At 37.0% G+C, this 20218-nt stretch overlaps 1 protein-coding gene across 3 annotated transcripts; it reads left to right on the forward strand.

The window, feature by feature from the left end:
- The first annotated feature begins 3964 nt into the window (after positions 1 to 3964).
- LOC129276895 (uncharacterized) lies at positions 3965 to 19965 on the forward strand. Of its 3 annotated transcripts, XM_064109476.1 has the most exons (9): positions 4006 to 4285; positions 5408 to 5510; positions 9873 to 11050; positions 11466 to 11664; positions 13150 to 13225; positions 13900 to 13974; positions 15098 to 15261; positions 16066 to 16183; positions 17493 to 19965. In XM_064109476.1, exons 3-9 carry the CDS (start codon positions 10279 to 10281, stop codon positions 17724 to 17726), a joined length of 1638 nt encoding a protein of 545 aa, XP_063965546.1. In that variant the 5' UTR covers positions 4006 to 4285; positions 5408 to 5510; positions 9873 to 10278; the 3' UTR covers positions 17727 to 19965. The 3 variants fall into 3 exon arrangements, with proteins under 3 accessions (XP_063965545.1, XP_063965544.1, XP_063965546.1); XM_064109475.1 differs by lacking the exon at positions 5408 to 5510 and having other exon boundaries at positions 3965 to 4247; XM_064109474.1 differs by lacking the exon at positions 5408 to 5510 and having other exon boundaries at positions 3969 to 4285.
- Positions 19966 to 20218: the final 253 nt, after the last annotated feature.

Consider the following 20218-nt stretch of genomic DNA (forward strand, 5'->3'; position numbering starts at 1 on the left):
GACTGTTATCAGTGGCGTACCTAGGAATTTCCACAGGGGGGGGGGGCAAAACCGTCCGCCAAAAAAATTGACGAGAAAAAAAAAAGGTCTTCAATCACAAATGAAGAGGATTTCATACCAGAAAAAAAATTGACAAGCAAAAAAAAAAAAAAAAAAAAAAAAGAGCTTCAATTCAAGCTCGTCAGGGGGGGGGGGGCAATAAAGGTCTTCAAGCTCGTCAGGGGGGGGGGGGGGAAAGGTCTTTCAAGCTCGTCAAGGGGGGGCAGGGATACGTCCTTTGCATGGGTTGTGGCTCGTCAGGGGGGCAGACTGCCCCCTCTGCCCCCCCCCCCCCCGTAGGTACGCTAGTGACTGTTATGCATATTAAGCGAAACTTCAAAATGTCGTGACGTATACACTCTTCATCAGTTACATTTCATTTTAATATTTAAAGGTCATGTCCATATCAACAACAAAAATGAAAATCAGACAAGTATATAACACTAAAATAATTTCATCAAAAGCGGATGTAAAATAAGAAAGCTTTGCTTAGTTTTACAAAACAGTGGTATGCATCCTCAGTATGGAAATATATAAGGGGGTCGATGACATCAACATCTCAATATCTCCTTTGTATTATCATATATATAATATGTAATAACATTTTAATTTCATTGTGAAACAATTAACTCCAGGGAGGAATAATCAAAACTCAGGGAGGAATAATAAAAACTTTAAAGCTTTATTCCTCCCTGGAATAACCATTTTCTAATTCTTTTGTGCTTATTTTCATATCTGTAAAAATTGAAATATTGTATGATTCATACAATAAAACACAAAAGAAATAGTGAGTGGCATCATCGACTCTTTTATTCGCTTATCACTGAGTTGTGCATGTAAAATAAGAGGAGTATATTATCTGATTGATGATAAAATCGAAGCCAAATTAATTTTTTTTTTTTAAAGAGGTGCAGTCCCATAATATAGTCCTCTATAATAGAAAAAAAAAATCACATTTTACATTACAATACAAATACGCACAACTCCACACTCACCCACGTCCACACACACATAAATATGAGAATGCAGCATATAGAGACAAGCTACTTCTCTTCAGTATACAGTGCGTATCAAAAAAAAGTTTACACTTAGAAAAAATCCTGTAAAATTATACATTTGTAATATCCTGAAGATTTTTCCACATTTTGACATTGGTACAGATCCATTTAAGCAAATGACGATATAACTGTCGAAAAATATTTCCGCTTGAGTGAGCACCACTTACTTTTGAAAAGTTTGTGAAGAATGATTTGCGCAGAACTTTGAAATAGTTATGCGAAGAAAGTAGACCTGAATCATGAAGAACACGTGGAATCTAGCTAGTAAAATTGATTTGAAGCTATCTTTTTACCTTGTTTAACTTGTTTCTTTGCCCAAAACACTTCGAAGAGTGCGTTGCGCCCCACCCCATTCCCCACACACCAAAGCCATCGTGACGATATTTGCTTTATACTGAGCTGTGATTTACACGAAATGGCTTAGGCTTGATTTTCATTTTGTTAATCATTGTCAAGCTTGAGAAAAGTGTGAAGAAACAAGTATTAAAAGAAAAATGAAATGTAACCCACTTTAGATGATAAAAACTTAGTGAAAAAATGCTGGAGATGTCTGATATAAACTTTTGTTCAGATTCAGTTATGTCCTCAGATCCAGCTGGCACAAAAAGGGTAAAGGTTGTACTTACTCAGTGTTAAAATCTTAATTAGGGTGGCAAAATTGTTCGAAATCCTTGAATATATCCGTCTTATTTTAATTGACCAAAAGTGCAAGGGAAATGTATGATAAATGTTTCGCAGGGTAAGTTTTATTTCGCCCTTTCCCCTTGACACAGCGTGAAAACGAGCATTTCTGCGCAAACAGATTTCTACGAGCTTTACAAAAATGGGCAGTGTTCACTCAAGTGTAACATTCTGTCAAAACTTTTACTTTCATTGGAAAGATGAGATCCAAACCCAAGATTATATGTGAAAAAATTACTCACATGTTGTATATTTTTTAATTCCCAGGGCTTTTTCAAAGTGTAAACTTTTTTTTGATACGCACTGTAGATCTACAGTGCGTCCCCACAAAAAACTATACACTTTTGAAATGGCTGTCAAATAAAAAGATATCACTTTGGGGGAAAGACTTATATATTTGGAAAGCCAATAATGTCAACTTTCAAATGACACCAACAAGTTGGAAAACTATTCATGCTTGAGCGAACACTGCCCACTGAAACAAAGGGTATGAAAATTAGGCTGGGCCGGAATTAGCCTTCCAATTTCTTTCAGATTTTTTGTTTTTAACTTGCAGAGTTGAGGGTTTTATGATGAATTATTGATCAATTGTGATCAGTTTGTTATTTGAGAAAATTTCATGCATTATTAAATTGAAATTTAATGCATGAGTGATCATGAATTGCAATTTTTAGTGCAGCATTTTGACTTTATTATGTTGATCTCAGCAATGTGTTCATGAGAGTCAGGAGAATAGGGGGTAATTAAAATAGGACTTAAGTATAGCTGAAGTACGTTGATGGGATAAAGGTCAACAGAACATTTAGTAACCCCTCCCTCCATCTGTACCCCCTCCCCACTTCTCTCCTCCTGAGAGTCTAAACTCGGCTAGGCTTGGCAGGAATTAGCCTTACAGTTTTTTTGAATGGTTAGTCATTTGGAACTTGCAAAGCTAAGGGTGTTATGCTAAATTAATTAGTGAGTTTTGGTTTCTTAGGCAAATTTCATGAGTTACTAAATTGAAATTTAATACATGAGTGAACAGGAATAATTAAATTTTAGTGTAGCATATTCATCTTGTGGATCTCAGCAGTGTTTGAGAGTCAGAGTAATGTGAAGGTACCTATCACAAGCAAGAGGGCGAGATATGGTAAGACTTGGTTAAAAGAGCATTCCTCTTCTTTTGTCCTTTTACAAATTAAAAGTCATATGTACCCCCCCCCCCTCCACCTCCATTTCCCAGGCTCCCCCTCTCTCTCTGTCTCACTTCCTGGATTGTAGCTTATTCAAAACTTATTAAATCAGGCAGGTGGCTGATGGTCATTTTTTTTTCATTGACTGATAACCAAGAAATAATTTATTGAAAAAACTAAATGTTTGATTGATTACATTGCACATTGATTTGGTTAATTTATTGATGAATTGTTGATTAAAATGATTGATATGAAAAAGTTGATGCCCCAATTCAGAAGTTATCATTAAATCAACGTTCTGCTCTGGACTTCGCACGTACATGGCAATAGCAATCAGTCTCTCAACAGGAGGGGAGGGTGTGAGAGAGGGAGCTATGCCGGGGGGCTAAATGTTCTGTTGACCCTTAATCCATCCACCTAATTCTCCCACTTAAGTCCTATCTCACCCCCTATTCTCCCGGCTCTCATGAACACATTGCTAAGATCCACATGATGTTGAAATGCTGCCCAAAAGTGTAATTTGTGTTCACTCATGTATTAAAGTTTAAAATTTAATAATTTATGAAATTTGCTTAATTAACCAAAACTGGTCACGGTTGATCATTACTTTATCACAAGTCAACGCCCCTAACTTTGCAAGTTCCAAAGGATTTGCCTCTCAAAAACTGACATAAATTGGAAGGCTAATTCCAGCCCAGACTAATTTTCATACCCTTTGTTTCAATGGGCAATGCTTGCTCAAGCATGAATAGTTTTCCAACTTTTTGGTGTCATTTGAAAGTTGAGTTTATTGGCTTAAAAAAAAATATGTAAGTGTTTTCCCCCAAAGTGATATATTTTTTTTATTTGGCAGCCATTCATCGATTCGCGCTTTTCTACTATTTCTTACAAAATTGGCCATTATCACTATCATCCTATATAGGCTCGTCCCCACGGCGCACCGGACACTTTCGGGGGGGGGGGCGGCGAATAAAATTCATGCCGGGAATTCCCCTAGCCAGCTGACTGACGCACATGCGCACAATTTAGGTGAAGCTCGGCGCGGCTAGCTAGGCGGCCAATTGCATTGATCAGAATGCAGATTACATTAGTTTCGCTTGTCCGGAGTTGGCCGAAGAACTGTGCAATTGTAATTTGTTGACAAAAGTTGATTTAGGGGAAAACGGATCGTGTAAAGTATGATTCCTGGGACACACCACATGCACATTTGGTCCTCAACTGGCTTTCCTTAGTGACTATCTTACTCTTAGTCTTAGCTGAGTTTAGACCATACTTCATACTTCAGCTCAGTTTCAAGGCAAGTTCCAAAAACCAGTGACAAACTGCAATGCAAGGGTAAGGTCAGCGCCAGGGCCTTGGCGTTTTAAACTCGCACTCTTCTCTGCTCACTTCCGGTATATGCATGTCAAAATATGAGCCGCAACTTTTTTATTATTATATTATTTATTTGTTTAGACGGGGTCTACATAATATAATTTACTGTAGGTAGACGAGGGAGCTTTTCATGTTATGAAAAGGACTTGTATTTTGTAAGACGTTTTAAGTCCTGTTTAATCATGTTAATCCGATAGTTGTCATCGTATACGTAAAACTATAAAAACCGTGACTGAGTGAGTCAGCTCAGCAAATCAAATTCAAGCAATTGAATTAAGGACGTCAGTTTTCAAATTCTGAGTCTGACTATGCAACAACTGTAGACCAAAAGCTTTGGTCTCTGTTATTGTTAAATTGGTTGTTCCACAGAACTCCGTTGGCTCACTCACCAATTACAGAGACTGAAGTTCTAACTTGATCTGTACAGGGACTCCATGGCCATATGTGTATGTATTAAGTTTGGATAAACCAGGGAAGCAGGAGTTGATCGACAACAGAAGAAAGTCACTGTTTTTGCCCTTTTAAGTTTATTTTTTTTCCTGTTTTGGTGCATTTAAGGCCAAAACAGAATAATCTTTATTTAGGTCCAGTTCTTTTTACATATTTTTATGAAATAAAGACAAAAATCAATGAGCCCCGTCAGGGGGATTTTGCATTGTTAGCCCCCTAATGGCGGCTGTACAATCACGAGCCGTCTGTGTACGAGGAGAAATTTAAAAAATGTTACAAAACTCCTAGAAACAGACGGCTGCCAGCTGTCTACAATAGTACAAGTACAACAACTGTAGACAGCTGGCAGCCGTCTGTTTCGAGGAGTTTTTGAACATTTTTTTTATTTATTTAATTTGATTGGTGAGTGGAGCCAACGGAGTTCAGCGGAACAACCAATTAATATAACAAAGACCGAAGCTTTTGGTCTACAACTGTTGATCCCTTCATTCAGAAGCAAGTTTGAATGGCTCCTGCCCCACCTGTCATGCTTGTCCACATTTAACAAAAATTTTGATAGCCTGAATCCCGGATCATACTCAAATCCTCGGATACCTGGCATATCCAATTAATATCATCAGGTTCTCATTTCAGGATCGGCAATGTTTGTACGCATAGCTGGTTTGATCTTTTTGTAGAAAATTAATGAACTTGAATGAACAAATGAAGGAAGGAAGAAGCGAATGAATGGGTACCGGTAAGTAAAATAGACAAGGCCAAATCCTTTATTATGGGGCTTGCCAAGCCACCATTAAATCTTCCCATGGTCCATGATCATCCATACATAGTGAATACTATTTAGGACTAGTAATTTTTCTTGTTTTCATTGTCAAAATGCACTATTGTCATGCCTAATTTGAACAGAATAAATGCTATTATTTTACTGCTGAAGCCCCCCCCCCAAAAAAAAAAAAAAAAAAAAAACCAACACTACATGTAGGCTGAATAGCCATTAATGGGATGGTCCGGGCTGGAAATATTTATATTTCAATATATAGAGTAAAATTCAAAAATCAAAATGCTGAAAATTTGATCAAAATCAGATAACAAATAACAAAGTTATTGAATTTGAAAGATTTGCATTATTTCGGTGAAACAGTTCTAGGCATGTCTTTATAAATATTCATTAAGTGGGCTGATGATGTCATATCCCCACTTGTTCTTTTGTATTTTATTATAAATATGAAATTAGGTTTATTCAAAATTTGTCTACCAAGAACGAAAACAATTGGATTGACAACTTGAACTGATTAAAGTGCATTAGTTATTTATTGCCGCAACTTATTTCATCATAATGGAGACACATGTATGAAAAAATGAAACAATTATGATTTCATGTAATAACATAAGAAAAAGGAAAGGGGGTGTGACATCATCAGCCCACCTAATGAATATTCATGAGGATGTGCATATAACTAATCATAACTGTCTTCACAAATATTGATAAATTAAATTCAATAACTTTGTTATCCAATTCTGATGAAATTTTCAGCATTTTGCTTTGTGAATTTTACTCTATTTATTTAGATATAAATATTTTCAGCGCAGACCATCCCTTTAAACTAAGGTGGGATTCAAACTCATGCCAGTATGATAGTCCTAATAGAGCTCTGACCAGACGCCATGAAATTAAACCAAGCAGAGTTTTCTAAAGGCTTTGTACCTATGCCAATTAGAAATTCTCTACCTCCGCATCTTTTATATCCTTGGTAGGATTTTTGTCAATCTAAGGATTTGCATAGCCATAAATAGATTTTTACTTGCAGTGAATTACTCTGGGGCTGTCATCATCATCATTATCCGTGAAAGTACAGTCCACCACCACGTTGGTGTATCATCATACTTTTAAAAAGTATGTTAGTGGATGGTATTACCGAACACTTTTCATGAATTCAATCATATCAAACACATTATTCTCATGAAATTCACCAAACTTTTAACATCCCAGGACCAAAATCCAGTTGAAACCAATTAGAGCAAAACCAATTGAAACCAGTTGGCCAACTGGTTTCAATAGGGAAATTGGAACAATTGGAACCAATTGAAACCAGTTGCCAACTGGTTCCAGTTAAAACCAATTGGGCAACTGGAACCAGTTGGCAATTGGTTTCAATTGGTTCCAGTTGAAACCAATTTAAGCAACCAGTTGGCAACTGGTTTCAATTGGTTCCAGTTGTTCCAATTTCCCTATGAAAACCAGTTGAATCCAATTGGAGGCAACTGGTTTCAATTGGTTCCAGTTGAAACCAGTTGGAGGCAACTGGTTTCAACTGGATCCAGTTGAAACTAATTGGTTTCCAACTGGATCCAATTGGAATTTCCAGTTGGAATGACTTAATTAATGACAAATTAATTAGAATTTGCACTAACTATTGCTCATGCCAACAAAGAAGCAGTGCTATATGTTTATTAATACCAATGTAAAGGGCATTGATAAAATAGACTTTCTTCATATTTATATGAAAGATCTTCAAATATATGTATTTGTATTTGATGTAATTTGGTAACAGTTAGTGGTGTACTAATTATCTTATAATCTGTTTTAATTATAATCTATAACATTTATGAACATGGTTTTCACTGCTAAGCGTTCTAAACACTTATCTGAAACAAGTATGGTACTTGAATTAGAAAAGAATTAAATAGATACATTTTAAATGATGATGAATCACATAAAACATTAATCTGTGCACACTGGCAGATAATATGCAAATTAACTGGTTTCAATTGGAACCAGTTGGGGTAACTGGAAAATTTCCAATTGGAAACCAATTGGAAGCCATTTCCAGTTACCCAACTGGATCCAGTTAGGATTTCCAGTTACCCAACATGTTCCAATTAGAATTAATTTCCAGTTAATCACCTTTCCAGTTAGAAGTCATCTCCAGTTACCCAATTGGTTCCAGTTAGGATTTCCAGTTACCCAACTGGTTCCAATTAGAAATCATTTCCAGTTGGAAGTCATTTCCAGTTACCCAATTGGTTCCAGTTAGGATTTCCAGTTACCCAACTGGTTCCAGTTAGAAATCATTTCCAGTTAGAAGTCATTTCCAGTTACCAAACTGGTTCCAGTTAGGATTTCCAGTTACCCAACTGGTTCCAGTTAGAAATCCTTTCCAGTTGGAAGTCATTTCCAGTTACCCAACTGGTTCCAGTTAGGATTTCCAGTTACCCAACTGGTTCCAGTTAGAAATCATTTCCAGTTAGAAGTCATTTCCAGTTAATACCCAACTGGTTCCAGTTAGGATTTCCAGTTACCCAACTGGATCCAGTTAGGATTTCCAGTTACCCAACATGTTCCAATTAGAATTAATTTCCAGTTAATCACCTTTCCAGTTAGAAGTCATCTCCAGTTACCCAATTGGTTCCAGTTAGGATTTCCAGTTACCCAACTGGTTCCAGTTAGAAATCCTTTCCAGTTGGAAGTCATTTCCAGTTACCCAACTGGTTCCAGTTAGGATTTCCAGTTACCCAACTGGTTCCAGTTAGGATTTCCAGTTACCCAACTGGTTCCAGTTAGAAATCATTTCCAGTTAGAAGTCATTTCCAGTTACCCAACTGGTTCCAGTTAGAAATCATTTCCAGTTGGAAGTCATTTCCAGTTACCAAACTGGTTCCAGTTAGGATTTCCAGTTACCCAACTGGTTCCAGTTAGAAATCCTTTCCAGTTGGAAGTCATTTCCAGTTACCCAACTGGTTCCAGTTAGGATTTCCAGTTACCCAACTGGTTCCAGTTAGAAATCATTTCCAGTTAGAAGTCATTTCCAGTTAATACCCAACTGGTTCCAGTTAGGATTTCCAGTTACCCAACTGGATCCAGTTAGGATTTCCAGTTACCCAACATGTTCCAATTAGAATTAATTTCCAGTTAATCACCTTTCCAGTTAGAAGTCATCTCCAGTTACCCAATTGGTTCCAGTTAGGATTTCCAGTTACCCAACTGGTTCCAGTTAGAAATCCTTTCCAGTTGGAAGTCATTTCCAGTTACCCAACTGGTTCCAGTTAGGATTTCCAGTTACCCAACTGGTTCCAGTTAGGATTTCCAGTTACCCAACTGGTTCCAGTTAGAAATCATTTCCAGTTAGAAGTCATTTCCAGTTACCCAACTGGTTCCAGTTAGAAATCATTTCCAGTTAGAAGTCATTTCCAGCTACCCAACCGGTTCCAGTTAGGATTTCCAGTTACCCAACTGGTTCCAGTTAGAAATCATTTCCAGTTGGAAGTCATTTCCAGTTACCCAACTGGTTCCAATTAGGATTTCCAGTTGCCCAACTGGTTTCAACTGGAAATTGTTATATTCCAGTTAAAACCAATTGAAACCAGTTGAAACCAATTGAAACCAATTGAAACCAGTTGGAAATCCAACTGGTTTCAATTGGATTTTGGTCCTGGGATAAATACACAATTACCTACAAAATATAAGTATGTGAAAATTTTGCCGAAATCGTTTTTCCTTTTTACGATATTAGCTTCTAATCGGACCCCTCTTCGCACGTGAAATATTTTGGTCACTTGAAAAAGGTATCGTATTACCGAACGTGCATTTTCTATGGGAAAAGTTGAGAAAACAACAAAAACACTTATAAATGAGCTATTTTGACCATATTTTATTATTGTTAGAATATTAAGACTTTGAAGACGTGTTTTTGACCATTTTTCATCAATTTCTATTCAAGTTCTCTTTGGAAGGATGTTGCAAAATTTTGAGCGTATGAATTTATTTTCTGATGCGTATAATGCGTGCGTTCGGTAATACAAGGCCGGTCGGTAATACAATCACTCACTATACTAGTGCTGTGGAAGATCTATTCCACATGCGGTTCAAAAGAATCAGCTGTGCTGCATCGCCTCAGGATTTTCAGATGGGGAGAGGGATCAAGGGGAGGCTCATATATTTGGCTAGTTGCACTTCTGGCATCCAAAACCCCATCGACAAAACTCAGTTGCTTGAAGTTTTATGGATTTTAGTGGTTGTGTTTAATGCAATATTAGATTATCTTTTATTTTGTGTTTATTATGTCATATTTTTCATCATTTCCTCTATCATTTTTTATTTTAGAATTCTGCAGAATGGTTCGTCTGGCTTGATGCGAACTCCACAACACCACTGAACTTCTGATCATTTAGTTAGGGCTTTATCCTTTCTCTGACTGCTTCATGTGATACTGATAAAGCATCTTGAGCGAATAGTTCTTGTTGTTTTTCATACTAAAGTGGATTGCGAGGAAACCCTGCAGAGTTAAAGAACTATTATAAGATACTGTAGTGAACTACATTTCCAGCCAGGATATCACATTGATGTCCAAGATCTCCATATTCTAGAGCAAATCTATCTTTTGAATGTATGAATATCTTAGTTACTGACTGCCAGCTCCAAGAGGAAGTCTTACAAATTTGAAATACTAAGGGTTTGTGATTAGCATTCATCGTACCCATTGAAGTTTTGATATCTCCAACAAACAATAATGCTGCTGACATACCAAGGTCTTCTGGTTGTATTTTGTCTAATTCTTCTTCAATGTCTTACTAATGGAAACACAGAGGGTGGCCACCTTCCTGGACACCTGGAAGTTCTTGGGAAACATCGACCCCCAGAGGGCCACATTGAAATCCTGCACGAACTTCCATCCCCCAGGGAATTCTGGGAGAAATATGCTCGGGATGGTGTTCCTGTCTTGTTCCGTGGGATGGCCAACAACTCGCTTGGAGTCCATCGATGGACCGATGATTATCTCAAGGAACACTACAGTGACCTTCGGGTGAAGATTGAAGCGAAAGCGGAGAAGGAATATTACCCTGAGGGAGATAAAGGTATGGGCCAGGACACCATGGGGTACTTCCTCAAGACATACCAGTCACGCAATGCCTACATTGTCTCACAACTTCCAGATCCCATGTCGAAGGAAGTATCTGTTCCCCCTTTCATGACCTGCGGTACCTTCAGTCAACGTCTTCTAGAGGCAAATCTCTGGTTCAGTAATGGCGGCACCAAGAGCCTTCTTCATCGGGATGCTGACAACGCAATAAACTGTCTTTACTTCGGAACCAAAGATTGGATCTTCATTGATTCAAAGTATGAGGATATGATTCCAATAGCTGATGAAGGCACAGAAGCCTATGGTGGTTTTGCTTTACTAAACCCTGATAGTGTCGACCTAGAGTTGTTCCCAAAGTTCGCCGATGTTCCTTGGACCTACGGGAATGTGACTGCTGGAGATTGCATTTTTCTACCTCGGGGTAAGCATGGTCTGGTAAAATTAGATACTCTATATTATTAATTTGTTTTGTTTATAACCAGTTTAGGTCAGTAGTCTATAGGCCCTACTACATGACTAAGGGACTTCTCAAACAGAAGATACGTACAAGACCTACTTTCCCTCTGAATTACCCACTCTGTTTCGTTTATCTGTAGATCATGAATATCTAGATATATGTACATTGACTTGTTATATCACAATAAGGGAATCTTAAAGGGGAAGTTGACCCTGACAATAAATTGGTTTTGATAATTAAGCAGAATAAATTAGAGAAAATATTGCTATTGGCTAATTGCAGAGAATCTTTTCCAAAAACCTTTATTGGTTTTGAAGACGTGAGTCACAATTTATCATACATGTTGTATTATTTTCATCGATTCATCCTATTTGTGAAGGTTACTGGCATCAGGTCCGCTCCTACGGCTCTCGGAATCTTGCCGTTTCTCTCCTCTTCTCTCGCATTACGGAAAATGATCTATCGGACTGTGAGGATGCCAAATTGTCTTACACCCCGCTGAGTGAGATGGAGATGGTCTTTACCTACGATGGCTATACAGAACAAACCATGGGCGATACTGATCCATTTGAACTTAAGTATGTTATAGAATTTAAAAAAAGAATAAGTGTATAATTTGAGAATCCTTATATCCTTCATAATCAAATATGGTTTAGCAAGTTAATTCTTTGTTAATGCTTTCATGTAAATAGTATATTTGATGGACAAGTACGACATCTAAATTCCCATAAAATAATATTTTATGAAGATGAGCCTCGTGGGATTTCTCGAAGAACACTGTTCTTGGAACTTGATCACCCGGGTTCAACACCCAAATCAGTGAGCTGTTAGTTCTGCCACTTCTGAGGATCTATGTACATGTAGTTCTTTATATTTTATAAATCTGTTCTGTATATTTTTATGCACGACCGACAATCCTTTAGATCCTTTCTTTAGTGCTGATGATTCTCAATGATGTATATTCCCTCAGGTAAAGTTAAACTGTAATCTAAATTGAATTATCATTTTTAACTAGCCTCTCAGTGAATTTTTTTTCTTCAAAATTTGATTCGGAGTTTCCAGAGATCCCAACTCTTTCTTCTTTTCATGGTAGTGTAGCCAGCTAGATGCATGATCATCTAAGCATGCGCCTGATCTGACGTCCACAATCATGGAGTCGGACTCTGAAAATAGAGATTATGATGTAGTCATACATATTTTAACCCAGATATATTTTTCATCTACATACATTCTTTAGGCCTGGTTTCCTTTTGTGGTAGTGAGGGCCCCCGCTGCGTGGAAGCTAAGATTGCCTTCCCTTTATTTGCCTGGCTAGGGACCGGGCGTGGGCGCGACGCTGAGCATTCACAATTACGTAATTATACAAATATTGAACTGAAAAATTTGGTCTAAAGCCTATTGGTCTAATACCGATTTGGTTAATTATCATTTAGTCTAATTATCAAACGGTCTAAAATAAAATAAAATTTGCATAAATTTGTCCATTGTCCAGTTGGTTTAACCAGACGTGGATCCAGGAAACTGGAGGGGAAAATGCTCCCCCCCCAAAAAAAAGAGACGGAAGAAGAAGAAAAAAAAGAATAGGGGAAAAAACATCTATAAAGATAGAGAACAGAACCAGGGGGCCATAGGGACCTTGCTCTCTCCCCCCCCCCCCCTCCAAAAAAAGGAGAGAGAGGGAGTGAAAGAGACAGAAAAGGAAAAGAGGAAGAAGGAGGAGAAGGGGGAAAGAATGTACATGTATGTAGATAAAGATATGCAAGAATGCATCATAAGCTGTGAGAAACAACTTACTCATTTTTGGCCCGATTTTTGGATTCAGACGCATGCATGCATAGATGATCATGCTGCTAGACGGCTGCACTACCGTGCACGTACCGCGCTAGCCCTGCGTGCTTGCGACGCGGCCTGTTATTCTTCTTGGTAGATTTGTACTTAGAAAGACACCATAGTTACGTGCCACTTACACAGCCCTTTATAACAAGCCCGTTTGGTGTAGTTTTATTGAAATCTGTACGAGCTCATTTTGAAATTGTCACCCCTTTATCTTCAATGTTTTGCAGTGAGACAATCCAAGAATGGTGCCAACGCAATGGTCTATCGATGAATTCACAAGATATCTTCCGCTTTCTGAGACGTGTAAGTGATATCAAACACGATGAAAGGTCAGGGGGGTATAAAACTTTTTGTAAATGACGAACATAAATTGTGCCTTTGGTAAAATTCAGTTTGCTGCGATCTGGAAAACAGAAACAAAAATTATAGAGTGCGGGAAGACCACAAAAATCACAGAATTTCACAAAAGGCAATAATCTTTTTAATGGTGGCAAGTAACACAGTAAACATGATTTTTAGAATCCAATAAAACAAAATTGTTCATCAATAACATATCATGTTAAGCAGGGTCGCTGTAAGAACAGTTTTCAGAACTGAAGTTGTTACCCTGGGTAAAATGTGACGTTATTGTAATATTGTTATTATTATTCTTATTAGAAAAAATCTGCCAATCTCACTTGATTGCAGTGGTTAGCCTGCAATAGCTAAGCTTGTTTTAGCTGCATATAGTGAATGTATATATACATGTATATATATATATATATATATATATATATGAATAAAAATTGTCTACATGTAGTGATTATCTAAGATGTTTACTTTTAATAATGCCTTTATCATACGTTTTATACATGTCAATGAAGAGTAAGAAATTTAATGTTTAGAAGAACACAGAACTCAGAATTTACTTTAAGAAAATTGGATATGTAAGATTATTTTTCTGTTTCCATAGAAATATCTTTTCTGATTGTTTTCAGGACTATCATGATAATGATGAGGCTGATGAGAGGCAACTGCGGGATGCTGCTTTTCTCCTGGAGATATCTGATCAGGTAAATTTATAGAATGTCTAGTGTTGGGTTTGGAAAGAGTCTTAAGGCCACTGCACACCTTACAACTGTTCGCGATCCGATTTTGGAACATATCGCATTTTGCTAATTTTCTGAAGATGTGAATGGAACATATCATTTCATTTGAGGTTAAAATTAATTGAAGTAATAATATTATAACCATTTTGAAAGATTGCAAGCCCTAATTTTGGAGTAAAGGCCAAATTAGTTTCAAATCGTAGCCAATCGTACGACTGCTATGACGTCATTACGACTAGATATTAAATTCGCTTTTATTCTAAGAAGGTTGATAGCATAGTCACAAATTTGATCATATGTATTCGTACGATGATTTAGAACATTACACAGTAAGATATTCCAAGTCTCAATATTAGCATCAAATTCTACTACACTTTATTCTAAAATCGGGTCGCAGACCAGTCGTAAGGTGTGCGGTCGCCTTTAGAGGAGACAGAGACTGAGACTAAAGACAACGTTGTAGGAATGACTTCAGGGTGATGGGTGATTTCGCCCTCGTGACAAACCAGATGCCCCTAAAATTCCCCAAATTCCCCAAATTGAATGCTTTTTGGTGACCGTCTCTTCAAGAGTCATCCCAAGATCCACGACAAACAATATTTTTTTTTTAATAGCAATAATTGAACTGACATTTGAGGGTTCAACTTCTGTATGAAAATGAGAGTGAGGATCGGTTTCTTTTGCTGGAGGTAACTATGCTTTGGCTGGGATTTGAACCCACAGCCCTCTATTTCAAAGTCTGGAGACGAATCCACTGGGCCATACTGTGTAGTGCTAACAGTAGAAGTTTTTAATTGGATATGTTGTTCTGTGGAGTGTTTCATCAACATTTTTGTCCGACAAGTTGTCAGATCTGACAACTTTCCTTGACTCTGATTGGCTAAGAGGCAATGTTACTATGGTAACTGTCTGATCGGATAAAACGTCCGACAAGTCCTTTCATGAAACGCTCCCCTGCACTGTGCAAAGCTGCCATGAGGTCTATTTGATGTGAAGTAAATTTGGTAAACAATATCTAGCTGTAAACATACAGTAGCTCGTTCTTGACATGTATCAAATTTTATGATTTAAATAAAAATGTTTTTAGGTAGTGCAGGTGCTAGATGTGGATAAAGACAACATAATTTCCTGTAAGGATGAGGCCCAAGGCCTCAAATTGGCAACTTTGAAGAAACTAGCGAACATTATTGACAGAGATCCTGCCAACACAGAGGAGTTTGAATATGCCAAGTTCGAACCTGATCAAATAAGGTATGGTATCAATCAGTTTTTAAAAAAAGGGGGGAAAATAGAACTTGCCCCGATTGCTGATGTTGCATTTTGCAGATGAATAATAGTCTATTGGAAAACTGGTCATTTCACATGAACCAAACACCCCTAAAACTAAATTTGGTATTACCCAAAAGTTTGACTGACCGTTGGTTCCCTATATGGCACACAATGGCCCGAATTCACAAAGGTGATTTTGAAAACCCACGGTTGAGTCCATGGTTTATGCAGATTTCCTGTATAAATTATGCTTTTAAAAAATTCCAATGCTGATGCGCGCTTTTGTCACAGAGCGCCAAATTGATACCTATTGCCGTGGTTATCCATGCTATTTTATTCATGAGTCCACTGTTATGAATTATTGAGTCCACTCTTCAAACAGTGGACTCATGAATAAAATAGCGTATCTAACCATGGTAACAGGCGTCAATTTGTCGCACTGTGACTAAAGCATTGAACATTTTTTATACACGCGCCGGATACACACTAAATTAAGCCTAATTTATACAGGAAATCTGCATAAACCATGGATTCAACCGTGGGTTTTTAAAACCACCTTTGTGAATCTGGGCCAATAGGTCTGTATTTACACTGTGACAAAAGCACGCATCAGCATTGGACATTATTTAATATACGCGGTAAATAAGCGTAATTTGTACAGGAAATCTGCATAAACCATGGGTTCAACCGATGGTTTTAAAAACCACCTTTGTGAATTCGGGCCAATAAGTTTGATAATTTCAATGTACCTCAGTCCACTGTTGTTTTTGTTCTTTCTTCTACCAGAGGTTTCATGTCTGAACTGATTGTAAGCCATGAGACGAGAGAACAAACCATCATCACTCGGGAGAACTTTGTGAAAGCCTATCGGACATTCGGGGGATCACTCAAGATCGGAAATGAGGTAATCACTGGTTGAGGATAGATAAGATGAAAGTAATTGCAGTAAACACTGATTTCATGAGGAAGTTTGTAAAAACCAAGGTTAATTGCCACAATAATATCGTACATGTAGATCTAGTTCTCGTACAATTATGTTAATTAAACTAGAAAACTTTGTGAAATCATTGAGTCTAAGCTCTTAGCTGGAAAACGATTGCACTGTATATCACCAACACAAAATAGCAAATGTGGGACAGTATATGATTATTGCCGGGAAGAGACTCTATATCATGCTTGAATTTCACACACGTTTTGCTAATTTGTCAGCAGTTACACAATTTCTTCCAGAATCCTTTGGCATTTATTCTTTTATTTGTATATACAGACAGTTGGGTGCTCATTGAATGGACTCTATGCAAACTCTATGAAATTTGTTACCCCAACTGGCATTTATCTTTGATTTTCTGCCCTTTCACACGGTAAAAAAATGGTAATTTGAATGATGATTCCAGTGAAAAATATGGCTAATGGCAAATATTTAGCACGTGTGAAACCAAACTAGGACATGATTAGAATCATGAATGCTAATCACAGTCATAACAATAGCAATCATTACAATCATGATTCAAAATTCACATGTGAAAAGGCCCTTTAATGACTTGGATATTTACAGTGATTATCATTATAATCACAATCATCAACATTATCACTGTTATTTATATATAAATCTATTTATTAATTCATTTCATTCATTCATTCCTGTATTTTCATTTTTTATTGATTGATTGTCTTGCGAGGCTGCAAGTTTCCCCGAACCTTTGACGTGCTGCTTGCGCAACTACACCGTCTTCAGCGAGAGTCTGTTGAAGCTTTCATCCTCGCAAGTGAAAGCTTATCCCCCCCCCAAAAAAAAAGAAGAAGTTAAATTCCTTGATTGCTGCAAACTAATGTTTTCTCATGTCTTCATACCAATAACTGAACTTATTCAGATGCAGATGCCAGGGGGGGGGGGGCAGAAGTTGCAGTAGACCAAGTGCCCTTCGTTTCGGACTGATTACATGGGAGGGCGTCAAGCTTTTCGTGAGACAAAATTCCCTTCACTGCTGGACTGATTTTTTTTTTCGTTTCGTTTTTTTTAGGCTTGTAAAGCTTTTCGGGAGACAAATTCCTGTCATTTTAGATTTTGGACTGATTAGCACAAAAAGCACCTTCTTAAGAAAAACATGATTCCATGGCTGACAACGGCGCTTGCGCGCCAAATCGCACAATCCAACTATCGATCTGCCCATGCTTTTCAGTGATCCTTATCTTCTCTTTGTTTTGATATACAGGTCTTCGATGTACTGAGTCCAGAAGACGAGGATTCCATTTCTACCTCACATTTGAAGGAACAGGTGGAAAATATTGCCGCCCTCTTTGAACCCAAGATGAAACGTGAGGATGCAGATCCACTTGCACACTGGATGGGTGATGATCCTAATCCCAAAGATAATCTTAATCCCAAAGGTAATCTTAATCCCGAAGACCATCGTGATCTTCATGGTGACAGTCATGGAGAACTCTAGATGCCATTTACCCCCCCCCCCACCTTCCCCCCGCCTAAATAAAAAAGAGAAATATTCATTGCCTTGAAATGAAATGAAATAGTCGTTGACTTGAGACGTTGCCTATCGTTTGAAAGTTTTCAGTTGATTCAAATTTATCCCAGCTGTGGAAAGCTGATCACACCGTCAACAAGTAGGAGTTCTCACTGTCTGTACTTGGATCTGTTTATTAATTGTTCAAACAATAATAGCAGGGCCCGCTGAGAGAACAGTTTTCGGAACTGAAGTAGCTACCCTGGGTAGATATACCGTTATTATCATTATGATTATCATAAACGGATGATGCATTCATTATGCATCCCCGGTAGTGTCATGGTGTAGCGGTTTTATCTCTTGCCTTTTTGTAAGCAGAGGGTCGTGAGTTTGAATCCCACTATGGCCTAGCGTAGGGTGGTTTTTGCTGGGTATCAATCCACGCATTGCTACTCTCCTCCCAGGTGTTACCTGGTAGAAACTCGTTTTTGAATGCTCCCCAGGGAGTGGAGAAAGTTCATGCATTGTGTATGGACGTACCAGGTTAATAATACAGTACATTGTTCCGATGTATTGCCATAATACTTTACAGCATCTCAGTTCAGTTGCATGAACATGGTGAAACAGTCTGTATTTTGCTAAAATCATTGTTATGGAGCTAGGTCATGCTTATCAACTTTTAATATTGTTGCTTTAACCAAACTTTAATTTGATATCTGTTGTGTGTACAAATTTAATAGACATAATAGATATGTCAACAAAACAGAACTTATTGTTCTTAGATTATGTTTCTAATATAAATGTATGATAGCTCCAAGGGGGCCAATGGCTTTATAGAAAAAATGATCTTTTAATAAGTTATAATGATAGATGAACTGTGTACATCGGGATTGGGTTTGGTTGTATTATAGATGTCATCATGATATTCAAAATATGAATATTACAAGTGAAAATGATAGCATTTGTTTTAATTGATTTTTTATAAAGATGTTCTGAATAAGATCACTCTATTAACAAGCCATGTTTTACTTCAAATAATTAGTTATCTGCTACAACAGTTATTTAGGGTACCCTATGTTTCAAACACCTTTTTTTTTGCAAATATGATACTCGTTTTTTTTTCTTTTCAATGTGAATATTTGTTTTGCAAGCCGTAAATAGTGTTTTTTATACAATTTATGGTATGGGCAATGCATGATTTTCCATTTTGTGACGTCATATTTCATGATTCATGGCGTTTTTGCCCAAATTTGTGACATTAGTTGAAACTATTAGACCTATCTTTTCAGATTATTATTATGATGGATATACTTTGACATACAGTATGTACATGTACATGTAGGCATATTAAATATGTCATTAAAACGGATGTAAACACTTCTTTATGTTGTTATATTATATGTTTCTATACAACTTTTATGTATGAAATGCATGTTGTATATAGGTTATGAATAGATGAAACTCAAAAGGGTACAATGATTTCAAAAGTTTTCCTATAAGTATGGATGGTTGTAGGGGGAATGGTCTTAGTTATATTATACATATCAAAATAATATCAAAATATAAATATTACAAGTGAAAATTGTAATATATATTGACTTTGAATTTTTTTTTTATAAAGATTTTCTGAGAAAGATCACTCGATTAAGCTCTGTTTTACTCAATTAATAATTATCTACTACAGTGTATTCAGTGAATCTGCGCTTCAGACATGTATTGATTATTTTTATGATTTGTTCATTCTACTTATCGATATACGATTCACGTTGTTTAAGGGGAAGTACACCCTAACATGAAGTTAATTTTAATAAAAGGAGAAAAATCTACAAAGCATAACTGAAAATTTTATCAAAATCGAAAAATGTAATAAAAAACTGTCACTTATTTTTCATAAAACAGATATTTGCACAACTCAGTGATATGGAAATGAGAGTCAATGACATCACTCGATCACTTTTTTTCTTTTGTTTGAAATATGAAATAATTTGATTTTCTCCTGATAGTCAAGTGAAACAAGGTTTTATTCCTCCCTGAACATGAGCAATATCCATTGTTGAAACATTTTGTGGTTCGATGAAGAAGTAAAATGTAACTGTAAAAATTGAGTATAATATTTACACGACTATGACTATATTATTGTTTATATTACTGATTATCTTGTATATTGACACACATTTGATATTATGTATTGTATTATTTTGAATGCAGTTATAAAAGCAAGGCAAGCAAAAAAGAAAAAGGTGTTGAAAATGATGCAAACAATCAGAAGAATATAAATGCAATATTTATCTGAGAGGTTCAGTAGTAAACATTGTGATCACAAATTCTCTCAAAGCTAAGTTACTAGTTTCCAAAAGAACCCCAAGGCATTTGCTAATGAAGTTGAACATGGTTTATGTCATTGACCAGTCCATGAAGGTCATGTGAACAAACTTGCCCATGAGGAAACTCCAAATCGGTCCAATGTTAAGTGGGTCTAT

This window comes from Lytechinus pictus, chromosome 14 (assembly GCF_037042905.1).
Source record: "Lytechinus pictus isolate F3 Inbred chromosome 14, Lp3.0, whole genome shotgun sequence".
Taxonomy (NCBI): Eukaryota; Metazoa; Echinodermata; class Echinoidea; order Temnopleuroida; family Toxopneustidae; genus Lytechinus; species Lytechinus pictus.

Bases quoted from the DNA above. Each gene is read 5' to 3' on its own strand.
- LOC129276895 (XM_064109475.1), top strand. From the start codon at position 10,279: ATGCTGCTGACATACCAAGGTCTTCTGGTTGTATTTTGTCTAATTCTT. The intron at 11,665-13,149 runs GTATGTTATAGA...AATGTTTTGCAG, and splicing joins ACTGATCCATTTGAACTTAA to TGAGACAATCCAAGAATGGT. The intron at 13,975-15,097 runs GTAAATTTATAG...AAATGTTTTTAG, and splicing joins TCCTGGAGATATCTGATCAG to GTAGTGCAGGTGCTAGATGT.